This window comes from Sphaerodactylus townsendi, linkage group LG03 (assembly GCF_021028975.2).
Source record: "Sphaerodactylus townsendi isolate TG3544 linkage group LG03, MPM_Stown_v2.3, whole genome shotgun sequence".
In the NCBI taxonomy this organism is placed as follows: Eukaryota; Metazoa; Chordata; class Lepidosauria; order Squamata; family Sphaerodactylidae; genus Sphaerodactylus; species Sphaerodactylus townsendi.
The window spans coordinates 135766297-135780264 of record NC_059427.1 but is presented as its reverse complement, the minus strand read 5'-3'; the positions used below and the strand labels follow the sequence as shown (position 1 = coordinate 135780264).

Sequence of the window (13968 nt, the reverse complement as noted above, 5' to 3'; positions counted from 1 at the left end):
CTTGCGCCCACCCCCTTCTTCCATTGTCATAAAATCTTGGATGTTGGGGGTGATTTTGCCCAATTCCACTTCCTTACTGCACAGCTCCACAATCATGGATTTTGGTCCAGAAGCTCTCCTGGTTTCTATCAAACATAGGCAGCAGAAGGAATAGAGAGGCAGGAAAGATCTGCAACCACGAGTGCCTTCTCCTTGTGGTTCCTAGGATCCAGCTCTCCGTCTGTAACAGAACTGCATTTTCATCCTAAACACAATTATACCCTTCTCAGTCCACTACAGGAGTGTAACACCACTTAGTACGATACTCCTAATTTGATTCTTCGGCAGTAATTCTGATAAATGCTTAAAAAGCATGGTGCCAGACGCTGTAGTCAGATTATGCTGCATGCTTACATAATAACTTAGTTTTAAAAAAGAATAAAAATAGATATGCAAGAATACTTTATTTTTTATTTATTTAGAAATAATAAAATAAGACAATATATATATAATATATATAAAAAAAATCTGTACAATCCATGATTTGTGCAGTATGTCAGGAAGACTTTGATACAAAAGGCTGCAAACAGGAAAACAGTAAGGGAGAACGATTGTCAAATGCCTATTGGTTTGTTCACTTTATGAACTGCTGCAGAACAGAAAATTCATGTACGAGAAGGGAACGACGCAGCACCCTCCTATCTTGAAGATGTTCAGCAGCAACCGGCTTTTTTAAGACATTACAGTACTTTTCAATTTTACCTTGTAATCCCCCCCAACACAAAAAGAGAACTAAAATACCAGAATCCTTTGTCTTTGCCAAATGAAAGCATGTGCAATTAAATCAAGAGTCAGAAACCAAAGGTCCCTGTGGCTGAGCAGTGTGTCTAAAGCACGGCAATTTTCTTAGCAAAAATTGCACATCATGTCATGGATGAGAAATAACAGGGAGTTCATAGTCTACCTTGCTTGTCCATTGTGTAAAATTATGCTAGTTCCATATAAGAAAAGGGGCTCCATTCAAGTATTTAAGAAAAGAGGAAAATTAACTACTTTTCCTTTAAGTCCTGAACCCACAAATGTGAGTTAAGTGTGCAATCCACATTCTAATGAAGTCAGTGGAGGAAAAAAAAATCCCATTGATTTAAGTGACTGACAATTGCATCACAGATTTCAACTGCTGAACACTTTTGACAATTTCCCCTTATCAGCTACTTTTTAAAAAAATGCCCTATATCCGTAGCTTCACAATGATTACTGAACCTAGGCTGCACCTCCCACAGCATGTTCAGTTTTCAAACTGACCAACTCAGGGCTGGCAGGTGCCGTGATACGCATTACACAATGCAAGTTTCTATCCTAGCAATTGCAACATGCAGAAGCCAACAGGTAAAGACAAAGGGTTATTTGAAGAAGAAAAATCCTTCAAAGAGTGCGACAGATTATCCACTCTCAAGCAATCTGAAAGCTGGTAAAATACCAATAGCTTGGGGAAAAAACAATCAAGTTAAAAATCCATGCCTAAATAAATAACAAAAAAAGTCATAGCACTAGAAACTCCATAAGGCTTGCAAAAACCATGCTAACCAGCAGCATCGTAGGTTCTGACTGATGCCATCTTGGCCTTTTCGCCTGTCAATCTCTTTTTTAAAACTGACTCCTATTTACATTTGGCTTTAAATATGAAAATACTTGATAAATTTTATAAAAATGTACATTTTTGTTTTTTTAAAAAATATTCTGAACACACCAAAACCCTGCATCTTGGAAAAGAAAAGTCAGCTCTGCACCAGAAAAAAAGAAAAGAAAGAAAATTTGATTTTTCAAAAATCCCTTCTGTTGTTGTTGCTGTTTTTTTAAAAAGAATATTCAACACTTTCTCAATCCACCTTTTCCTTTAATGTCTCAAGACTTGCAAGTGGGAACTTTGTGCATTTTTGAATAGTTTCCTCCCTTCTTTTTTTCATATTTCACTGAATACTCTTTGGTTTGCACTTTTTTTTCTGTTGCAAGAATATCACAGTAGCAGCATGAGTTGCGTTCAAATGATTTCATTGTTTCTCTGACCCAGGGACTCCAATTAGGTTGCTTTGCATATCAATTCACCCCTTTTAACTTCAGTACATAGTACATATATACAACCTGGCCTGACGAAGCAAAAACAACCTGTTTGCATTTGCACTATCAAGTGCTCCAGCGTAGAACTTCCCTATTCAACTCAAAGTTAAGTTTATACTATCTGCAAAATGCCACATAACTGCAATTTTCCCTCTTGGAGGCCACAATCATCCACCAATATTGATTTCCAAAACTGAATTAGAACCAGAGCAAGTTATTTTTAATGGCATACCGTGAGATTCAATACTGTAAAAGAGTTGGATTTTGATCCATGTCAATCCTCCCCTACTGGAGAACTCACACATTTGTAACCTATGGGTGCAGCTAAAACAGTACACTTGATCTTAGAGGCACAGAGAATTTTTAAAGCATTCTTGGCAAGAAATCCAAAAATACCATCCAAGTCATGGTTCAGCGGAAGGTTGCAGTAACAGTTCTAAAAGGCTTCAATATAGATATTGAGTCCACTAATCATTCCATGGAGGCATATCAAGTAATTAAAAAGCGGGAACTCTTTTACAGTATTGCTCCCTTCAAACTGAGGATCCTTCATCGAACACTAGCTGGAATAACTACTATGCTAAGTTTCTATCACCTTTCCCTTGGCAATGAGACGCAGTCCCACACAGAACAGAGATTCCTACATCAGATTATTCCATGTGTCTCTCCTAGGACCAGAATGTTGTATTGTTCACCTGTCAATTCTCACCAAGCTAGTATCTATCACTGAATCAATAGTTTTGCTGATGTCTGGCAAGACCAAATTAGAATCAGACTAAAAAAAAATAACTGGATTGTAATCACCTCCCAAAATGCCACTTCACTTGTAACATGGTTACATGTTCTAGAAGATACTTTGGAATGTACATGTGACTTAACATTTGACCTTCTGCCACAGTCTTGCTGGTGTTTAGATGACAGGAAAGAACAGATGTTCACTTCCCTCTACTCAGCTTTTGTTAGAATAAAATGATAATTCCAAAAAAAATCAGAAGTTTATTCCCCAAAAGGTGAAGGGTAGCAGAAAGAACACCCTTATATTAATCTTAAGCTTTTGTTTTGTTATAAGGTGCATGGAAAAACACTCCAGACGTAAGGACCTTTGGGGAGGAAAAATAGGCTGAGTCAAACCTATTTTTCTTATGTCGTTAAAGCAGCCTGTTCTATTTAAATAAAACGTTCACTGTGCAAAAGTGTGCATTTTTCTCTTTGGTATTCACTTAGGTAGTTTTGAAATGAAAACATGTTCTACATGTGGGGCGGGGGGGGGGGGAATCTCCACCCCATTCCCAAAAACAAATTAAACAATCTTGCTGTAGGCTACTGCATGGCCTTGCGTTACATAATACTCCTTATGTAACTGGATAGTATCAGAGAGAAATTGATTCTATCTACCAAACTACTGGCCTCAACAGAAGTTCAGATTCCCCAGCATTGTCATTTTGATTGATTGACAGAGAGCTCTGAAAGTGACAAGTTCAACACTGAGGGTATTTTTTTCTGTCTCTTTTTTTATGAATACATATATATATATAAAATGAAAGCTACACTACGACAAAAAAATTACAATTCGTGTTCGTGTAGTTAGCAGCAGCTTTAAAAATAGTAATAAGGCAGTATCATGCCTTTGTTATGCCATTAAAAACCTTTTTGTTTCCAAGAGAGAAGCATTCTGGGAAAAAAATAGATGTCAGATGATAAAACTCAACCAAAGCTTGCCTGCAAGTTCAAGTTTTGTAAAAAAAATATACATAATTTATTCTACCACATATATGTGCCTTCCTATCACAGATAGACATAGTGTTTTACATTCCAAGTTAACGCTTTTGCTACTCCTCTTCTGAAGACAGCACTTAAACCAGTCCAGGCCAACTCCTCAGGGCTGTAACCCCATTTCTGTGAAACAGTACCGTTGTTTGCAAAATGGCCACCTCTCAGCACAGCATGCCCGATGCTGACAGATCGATTTTATAACCATACTGAAGATAGTTTGTCTCAGTCATATTTCAGATTCACGCCTTAAAGGCCTAGGTTCTAGGGGCACCCCTGTTTGACTGTGGTGGTCCATGTCCGGATGAGTATCTGTACTTGTGCTTTCGGGCATGCCATTGTCACTCTCGTCTTCTTCTTTGCCTGTCAGGACCACTTCATTCTCATAGCAAAATGAATTTGCATTAGAAAGGATGTATTTCTTTTCTGCTAAGTCTCTGGCACTACAAAGGGGTGTGTTCGGCACTTCATACGTTTTGTGGAATCTAGAGTAGTCCACTTTATAGTAGTTTTTCTCTTCAAATAGTACGGGCTCATAACGGTGGCCCCAGAGGATTTCATTTGCCAGATATGAGCTACGGCACTGGGTGGTCATGGCAGTGGCTTCCACCATGCCTTCTAATATTACTACAATTTCAAAGTCTGCATTGTCCATATCCTGCTTACTTAAGTCGTACAATGGGCTCTCTTCGTCTATCTCATGTACAATTGTAATGGGTGAAACCAAAAATATGCGATCTATCCCACTGTCAAAGCCAACATTGATGTCTATTTGATCTAGAGGAATGTATTCTCCTTCAGTAGTGATCCGGGATTTGAGGAGTTGGGCTCTGACATGGGCTTCCACCAAGTGGCTTTTACGCAGATTTCCAACCCGCCACATCAAGCACAGCTTCCCATCCCTCATGGCTATTACAGCATTGTGGCTGAAGATGAGAGTTTCATTTCGCTTTTTTGGTTTAGCCATCTTGGCCATGACTGCACCAATGATGAAGGCATCTATGATGCAACCAACTATGGATTGGAAAACCACCATGAAGACGGCGATGGGGCACTCATCTGTGACACACCTAAAGCCATAGCCAATCGTCGTCTGTGTTTCAATGGAGAAAAGGAAGGCTGCAGTGAAGCTACGAACTTCAGAGACACACAGTCTTTCTGTTCTTTCTAGGTCCCCATGCAATAAGGCAATCAACCAAAACACACAGCCAAAAAACAGCCACGAGAGGATGAAAGCAAGACAGAAGACAAGTAGCATCCATCTCCAGCGGATGTCTACACAAGTGGTGAAGATGTCTGCTAGGTAGCGTTGCCCCTTTTCACCCACATTAATGAACTGGACGTTGCAGTGGCCATCTTTCTTGACAAACCGGCTCCTGCACTGCTGCCTGGTGTGTACTTTGCTCTTCCCATTTCCAAAGCCATTGGCAACAGCCATTGTTGCCAGCTTCATTCCATCCTCCTCTGAGGAAACAATGCTGTAGCGGTTGGTTCGCACACTGCCCATTGCTTCCACTTTGGACTGCAGTGCTTCTGCTTTAGAAAACAGTCTGAGTTTCTGCAGAACCCTTTGGAGAAACAGTTTTGAACGTTCTAGTGGAGCACGCACAGGGGAAAAAAAGGGAAAGTCGGCACTTCTTTCCGTCCCTGACTGTGCCAAGGAAGATCTGGGGATCGTCAGTGATACTTAGCAACTTACAATCTGCCACATGGAGGCATGGCCTGTAGTAAGAAAAGAAAAAGAAAATCTGTATCAACAATTGTTAGAAACATTTCTCCATTTATCTGACTACCACATAGCATAATGTGGATCCCAATTGTGTCTGTGTGCTCAAACTCAGCATTATTTGTTCAAGGAGTGCAGCATTTTTTAAGTTGCAAGTGGACATACTGGTTCAAAGGACTGTGTTTTTCTAAACTACACTAAATGGCTTGTATTTATATATATTCTGGCAAATGTAGTCTACTCAAGGTGTTATACTAAAACTCTTCTGAAGTTAAAATATTGAGTTGGATCTAATGGTTCCCTTTTGCTAATAGGTGGACACTTCCCCCAGGGTAAGTAACCTTCTCCAGTGTGATCTACTAATGGTAGGCTCCTTGACCTAGGGGAACGCTCTACTGTTAAAGAAACACAAACATATAAAAAGGAACCCCTTTTAAGCTTTAATACTTCATTGCCCCAAACAGGTTTTGCTGATATTTAGAGGATTTAAACATTCACATTTTGATATCCAAGGAAAAGTTGCACCAGATTTATTTATTTACATTCAATGCCAATTTACCCTCTGCCATCTTGTTAAATTTGTTTTCTTAGTAAATATAAACCTCTTAGAAAACAAACACATATTTTCTTCCAGCAATTCAGTGGTGAGTTCTTAAACTCTAAGCTGATAGTTAAGCTGAACAGTTTGATGCAAGCCACCCAAAGCAATATAAACCACTTCTATATAAACTTTCGTATAATTGATAACAAGAGCCAGTATGGTATAGTGCAGTGGTGGCGAACCTTTGGGACTCCAGATGTTATGGACTACAATTCCCATCAGCCCCTGCCAGCATGGCCAGTTAGCCATGCTGGAAGGGGCTGATGGGAATTGTAGTCCATAACATCTGGAGTCCCAAAGGTTCGCCAACACGGATATAGCGGCTAAGAGTGTTGAACTCTAATCTGGAGAAAATGGTGAAATTCTAACAGGGGACAGAGAAAAGGCAGAACTACTCAACCCCTTCTTTGCCTTGCCCCCCCCCAAAAAAATAAAACAGTGCTCAACTGGGGGGAAATGGATCAGAAGATACAGAAGGGAACATTCAGCACAGAATAAAAAAGAGCTAGTACAGGAATACCTGAATACTTTAAATGAATTCAAACCTCCAGGCCTGATGAACTACATCCCAGGGTATTAAAAGAACTGGCAGAAATAATCTCAGAACAGCTTGCTATAATCTTTGAGAACTCCTGGAGAACAGGAGAAATCCCAGCAGACTGGAGGAGAGCTAATGTTGTCCCCATCTTCAAAAGGGGAAAAGAGGACCCAAACAACCACCGCCCAATCAGTCTGATATCAATACCAGGAAAAATTCTAGAGCATATCATTAAGACGACAGCCTGTAAGCACATGGAAGGAAATAATGTGATCACTGAAAATCAACATGGGTTTTTCAAAAACAAGTCATGCCGGACTAATCTTATCTCTTTTTTTAATAGAATGGCAAACTTGGTAGATGAAGGGAATGTTGCAGATGTAGCATACCTTGATTTTAGTAAGGGTTTTGACAAGGTGCCCCATGATATTCTTGGTAAACTGGAAAGATGTGAACTAGACAATGCAACTGTTAGATGGATTTGTAATAGGTTGATCAGCTGAACACAAGGAGTGCTCATCAATGCCTCTTTTTCAACCTGGAGAGTAGTAGTGGGATGCCATAGGATTCTTTCCTATTCAATATTTTAATCAATGAAATAGAGGGCATGTTAATCAAATTTGCAGATGATACCAAATTAGGAGTGGTAGCTAATACCCCAGAGGGCAGGGTCAGAATTCAAAATGACCTGGATAGACTGAAGAGCTGGGCCAAAACTAACAAAATGAATTTCAACAGAGTTAAATGTAAGATTCTATACTTAGGCAGAAAAACTGAAATGCACAGATATAGGATGGTGACACCTGGCCTGACAATATTTCATGTGAAAGGGATCTGGGAGTCTTATTAGACCACAAACTGAACATGAGTCAGCAGTGTGATATGGCAGCCAAGAAAGCCAATGCAATTCTGGGATGCATCAATAAGAGTACAGCATCTAGATTGAGGGAAGTAATTGTACCATTCTACTCCGCACTGGTCAGACCTCACCTAGAGTACTGTGTTCAGTTCTTGGCACCGCAATTTAAGAAGGATATTGACAAGCTGGAACATGTCCAGAGGAGGGCAACCAAAATGGTAAAAGGTCTTGAATCCATGCCCTACGAAGAGAGGCTTAGGGAGCTGGGGATGTTTAGTCTGGAGAAGTGAAGGTTAAAGGGGGACATGATAGCTATGTTTAAATATTTGAAGGGATGTCATGTCAAAGAGGGAGCGAACTTGTTTTCTGCTGCCTCAGAGACTAGGACGTGGAGTAATGGATTCAAGGTGCAGGAAAAGAGATTCCACCTAAACATTAGGAAGAACTTTCTGTCAGGGCTATTCGACAGTGGAATTCACTGCCTTGGAGAGTGGTGGAGTCTCCTTCTTTGGAAGTTTTTAAACAGAGGATGGATGATCATATGTCGGGAGTGCTTTGATTGTATGCTCCTGCATGGCAGGGGGTTGGACTTGATGGCCCTTGAGGTCTCCTCCAACTCTATGATTCTATGAACCATGTTCAAATCCCCACTCCTCCACATGAAACCTGCTGGGTGACCTTGGGCCAGCCATAGTTTTCTCAGAACTCTCTCAGCCCACGTGGGGGTAGGCAATGGCAAACCACCTTCAAACATCTCTTGCCTTGAAAACCGTATGGAGTCACCATAAATCAGCTGTGAAATTACAGTTACTGCAAGATGCACTTATTTTACTTTGTCCTACAGCCAAAGTGGGAAACCAAAGAGGGAGCTCCAAGTGCTTAGAGGTCAAAGATATGTGAGCAAACTGAACTACAGCCTTGAACTAGAACTGGTCTGGTGCAACCAGGCACATGCAATAAGCAATATCCCCAGAAAAGGATGAGGACTACATCCAAGGAAGGAGATAGGCAGTGAAATCTGGGGGGAGGGGGGATAGTTGCACCAAGGCCAAGGACGGCACAGCCACAGTGCAACCTTGCCACCTCATAAGAGGCTTGCTGCATTCCCCCCCTCTTTTGCGGAACTGACCAATGCAGAACATTTGGCCGCACCACTGTTTTTGCCAGTGTAAGTTGGCACCAGAAAATGGGGGCATTTCTAGGATGAAAGGGCTCAAGTAGCCAACTAAAATTGGCCCTGATTTTAGGAAAGCCCCTTTTGGTGCCATCTCCTGTGCCAGAGGAGAGCTGTCATTGCAGCTGTGCTGGTGACCAGGCATTGCACTGCTTTATGGCTTCTCAATACCAGCAGATCTGCCCCATCATTGGGATAAGCGCCCCTTAGACCAATAGAAGTGGCATTTATGCTGGTGTCAGGGTCCTCCTGAGCGGTTTTGCCCCCTCCTTTGGATTACCCTGTTACTCCATCAGTTAAGTTGCAATTTGTTATCTGCGTTTCCTACATATTCAAAAGCCACATGTATGCAAGTCTTCTTTGGTGGACTAGGGTATGTACCTTCGGGGTGGGGGGAGCATATATAATGATCTCAACAGAATGTCTAAATCAATGCTTAAGGGTTCTTTTTAAAAAATATTATGCTCTGATCACCCTTCTGCAAGTCCAGTTGACGGCTAGCATGGCTATCAACTTTCATTCCTGGTTAACACAATGGAGGTCATATAATTTGTAAATCATCCATACTGTTTGTATTTTAAAAACCCAAGGAAGTAAAGATAGGCACCTTGATCCTATGCATTTTCACTTAAAATCCTGTCCCACCTACGTTCAATGGGGCATTTTCTAAGAAAGTGGCCCTTATCCCGCCTTTCAGAGGTTTCAATTTCTTCAGTGGTCTATCCTTTCTAGTTTTATATCACTTCACAAAAAGCTAAAAATCTATTTAAAAATGCCAGTGACACAAGCTATAGTTATACCAATTTGATTTTTAAAAAATGCATAGCCTACTTTTTTGCTTAAAACTGCCATGTTGACTGCTACAAACACGAACAAGTGATCTTTTATTGTGTGGTAGATTTTGGCAGTCTCCAACAATCCTGCAGCATTCAAATCCACTTCAGTGGTTTAACGATAACAGAAGACTATCAGCCTAATTACCTTCCACCTGTTTGACAACTTTCCGTCATTTTTCCAGCAACCACTTGGTTTTTAGTTCAGCCAATATCTTCCAAGGCAAAAATAGTTTGCAGTGTTCGACTGCACTTTTTACAGTTGAATTGCAAACATAATGTAATGATCAATGGATCAAGAAAATTAAATTACTATCTGTATGTTTCAAGCAGAAAAAAAATCACTGAAAAGTTTCTCTGCTCAGCAGAATAACTACTTTCAGAAGCTACATCCTGCAGCAGCTATCATTTTACATTTCCATGTTCAAATTGCATTTTCCTCCAAGCGAGTGGAAACACATATGCAGCATGCAACCAATATTGGAGTAAAGTTTCCTTGGATTTGAAGGAGGGAAACAAGTTATCTATACAATCTGAAGGATATCTATATCAGACTTTCCAAAACCACCTTGACCTCTGGGGACTTACTGGAATTCCAAGTGTCACTCACACATAATGCCAACTTCCTATGAAATGCCTGCTGCATTTAGAAACCTAGAAATAGCCTCAAGTATCTATTATTGTCAAATTTCCACTACTGTTAATAGTAATTGCTCCATATATTATGCACATCCGTGACATTATTAGCTAAAGAAGTTATACTATCGCATAAAGTACGTCTTTCAGGGGGGGACCTCTGTAGCCAGTTTTGCTAAATCAAGCCTTAAAACAAACTGTCCAGGGTACAAGAATTTCCAACATTTATAGACTGCATTCAAAGTTTAAGAATCAAAAGTCTGGTGCCCACTTGTATGTACACACCACTAGTAACCTTAGTTATAGGATAACTATCTTCTCTCTTTTAATAGCACCAATTGCCTGCATCTGCTCTGAGTTACTAGGATACAAGAACGAGAGGTAGAGATGAGGAGTTAAGCTTTCACAACAGATCTGAGGAAACAAAGAGAATGACACATTAATAGATACTAAAATCAACTCAAAAAAGAATGGTAGATTTCCAAGCTCCAGCGCAGGCAGGGCCAAGATGTGCATTTTTACAAGAGATGCACCACGCAACACAACAGTTGCATCTTTATATTGATCTTGACTCCTCCTGCATAGCTACACTGCAGAGATAGATGGTGCTTTCAGCTAGGTTAAAGCCCTGTAGAATGCTTTGCAAGAGTATTGCCACAGCAGTAAAATGGTGGCTCCTCCATCCCAAGGGTACTTCTGACTGCTCCTCCCCCCCCTTCTCCTATCCCCAACACAACACAGACATCCTTCAGAAATGTCACAAAGCCTCAAAGCAAATATCCAAAATCCTATCTGGCAGTGATCCTTGTTCATATCCTTGCATTGCTGGTGCCTGTCCTATCCATGTAAAAAAGGTGTCAGGCGTGAAAGGCAAGAAGATGACTGAAGGTTTTCCCCTTCCAACTAGACCCTATTCCACCTGTCCACCTCCAAGCTTCCCACACTCCATTCAAAGAATCCATACACAGAATGTTTTAGCTTGCTCTTCCCGTTTATAAGCAGTACAGCATCTTGGAAGAAGAAAGTACAAATACAGTGTCAGTTAATAGCCCTCCACTGGTGAAAGTGCCTATTGTGTACCACATCAGCCTGACAACTCCAATGCGCAGCTCTAAAATAAACCCAACAGGTTATTTTTTTAATCATGTCACTTCCTCTTTGGAAAAGGAAAGGGTCTTTACTTTTTAAAAAAGGAGGCATTGCAAGCAGGTGTTGATTGATGAGCAAAGTCAGGCAATTTTATTGTGCATTTGTGTACATGTATCAAGAATGAGTTTCAAATTTGCTACTTATAAGGAAGCTTTGGGACATAAGCAACCTCTGGAAGTTAATCACATCCACATCTAATAGTGGAAAAAATGGATTGCTAGAATACAAGAGAAGAGAGCAAAACAAATAAATAAAAGAGACCCAAGCTGATGAGAAATTTGAAGTAGAGAGCAAGTGAGTGAGAAATCGTTAATGAGCACACAGCAGTTATTCCCCAGTTGCCGTCACACACCTCTGCTGAGGCTATGTGAGGCACATGTTGCTAAGCGAACCTAACTTCTACCTTCCTGTGCCCTTCCTAGGTAAACAGAATGGCCCTGCACCAGAGCCCCGTCAAAGAGAAGAGAATGCAAATTGCTCAGAATTGTCTTTTTAGCTGCTCTTTACTGGCAAGCTATTAACTTCAACTCAGCTCTGCTCATCTACTTTTTGGCCGATGGGCTTGAGAAACAGGCAAAGGATGTGTGCTTTTGCTCTGGTCTGTTGGAAGAGATGGGGAGATATTTCTAGATTACCACAAAGTAGCTACCAATGAAATAGTAATCACCAGGGGGTGTAGTTAGCAAGCTGCTAAGAGGGCAGGAAAGCCAATGAGTGGGCTAAGGCAAGACACAGAACGCAGAAAATACACCTAACTTAAAAACAAACAAACAAAGTCTGAGAAGCAAAAATACTGATGATGGGAACGAAAAGAAGAAGTACATGCCTTCATTTCTCAACTTAATTTTTCAGCTGCAGAAGCTGCTACAAGCATTCTAGCTCCAGTGCGAACCATTATCAGAAGCCAACATCTGTTAACACAGAGCCAAAAGGATTTCTCCTTTATTTAATTTGGTTTGTTTTAAACCATTATGAATCAAGCTGAAATGATGCAATCTCTCTGAAACCCTCAGACATTTATTTGACAACCTTTCTCCTTCAGTTCAGGTTTTTTTGGCATGCACAGAGTCATTTTTAGACAAAAGGAGGAAAGACGAATCCAGAAGGGGTTGTCATACATCAACGAAAAAGATATGTCAACATGGGATATTTTAAGGCTGTTGTAAAACCCACTTTTAAAGCATTGTGGGGACTTAAGGGTCCAGATGCTGTGACTTTCTCTGAGTCACAACATATTTGCAATCATTGGCACAGCAAGGAAATAGCAACAATAATCCAGAGTTCAGCCTGGCAGGCAAGTATTCTTCCTGAACGTCTATTCTAAGCACTCGATTGCAGAGATAAGTTTGATACAGTGAAAGTTGGGAGCACAGTCCGGCGGCTCAGAAACTGCAACCCAACCCATTTTGTAACTACTTCAGATGCTACTGAGATTAGAAGGCGGAAATGGTGCTTGAAACCAAGTTTACAGACTGGGGTCTCACCCTCCTTCCTTTCTGGCCCCCGTATAAAGCAGAACGGTTGTTGTTTTTTTAAAGACACACTTAATGCAACTTTATATCTAATCTGCAGCAACTGTTGGGGAGCCAGGGATAAAACAATAAGTATGAGCAAGTTCTAGGTTTGAAAAGAAAGTCTTCCTTACCTGCCGGTGGATTTTAAGCGGGGCAATTATATGGTTAAAAGAGAACCAGATCCAGAGCTGAGCCAAACCATCCCCAAGTTTCCCATTCCCAGCCTGCCGCTGGCTGTACCCTCTACAAGTGAAACAACGGAATAAGCTACTGCCTCTCTTTTGAGGGCTACCCATGTGATGTTTAATACCGGCTCGCCTGGCTCCGCCCACGGGGGCCTCGCTAGACCAATGAGCATGGGAGGGGCGGTCTTCGGAAGCGCTGGGACGGAGTTGCGCCGCTCGTGCTCGGGGAGTCTCGGAGAGGGGATCGCGGCGGACGGAGCTGCTCCTGTTTCCGCCTCGGAGCCAAAGCAAAGCAAGCCAGCCCGGAGCACGTCCATCATCAGCCCCGAAGACTTGCAGCCAGACATCAGTTGCGCCAATCCCGTGGGAGAGTCCGAGCGAGGCACGGTTCACCTGCGCCGCCGCCGCCGGCCAGGAGGGAGGGGGTGGGGGAAGAAGGAGAAGAAGAAGACCCGGGGTCCGGTGCTGCTCACCCGCCCTTCTGCCCTCGACTCCTGGGATCGCCAAGGACCGCCAGAGGAGGAGCGTCCGGCTTTTGCCGAGCAGGTGGCCAGCGGTGGATGCCGAGTGGCCTTCTGCGCCGGGGAGCGTCAGAAGATGCCGGCGGGGCTGAGGAGGGAGGAGGCGGGAAGAGGGTTCCGCGCCCGGGCTCGGCTGGCTCGCGATTGTCGCTTCCCTCTCCTCTGCTCGGAGCCCCGGGCCTTCCTCTTGGACCGGGGACAGCTTGCACTGAACCTTTGGAGGAGGCGGTGCGGGGGAACGGAGGGGGGAGCTAAAACAGGGGCAGGCGAGGGGGATCCCGGGCCAAAGGTTGAATCTGTGGCTGCAGAAAGGTCCTCCGGTGCGGGTTTTCCTGATAGCGAGACTGCTGACCCTGCAAGGCACC

At 42.2% G+C, this 13968-nt stretch overlaps 1 protein-coding gene across 1 annotated transcript; it reads right to left on the bottom strand.

Annotated features, from left to right (window-relative positions):
* Positions 1-438: 438 nt before the first annotated feature.
* On the bottom strand, positions 439-13166 carry KCNJ2 (potassium inwardly rectifying channel subfamily J member 2). Its single transcript, XM_048490422.1, has 2 exons — positions 13029-13166; positions 439-5589 (listed from the first exon to the last, which is right to left on the bottom strand). Exon 2 carries the CDS (start codon positions 5372-5374, stop codon positions 4097-4099), a length of 1278 nt encoding a protein of 425 aa, XP_048346379.1. The 5' UTR covers positions 5375-5589; positions 13029-13166; the 3' UTR covers positions 439-4096.
* Between the last annotated feature and the right edge of the window lie 802 nt (positions 13167-13968).

What these genes read in the sequence shown, in the direction of transcription:
- KCNJ2 (XM_048490422.1), bottom strand. Translation starts at nt 5,374, where the DNA reads ATGGGCAGTGTGCGAACCAACCGCTACAGCATTGTTTCCTCAGAGGAG.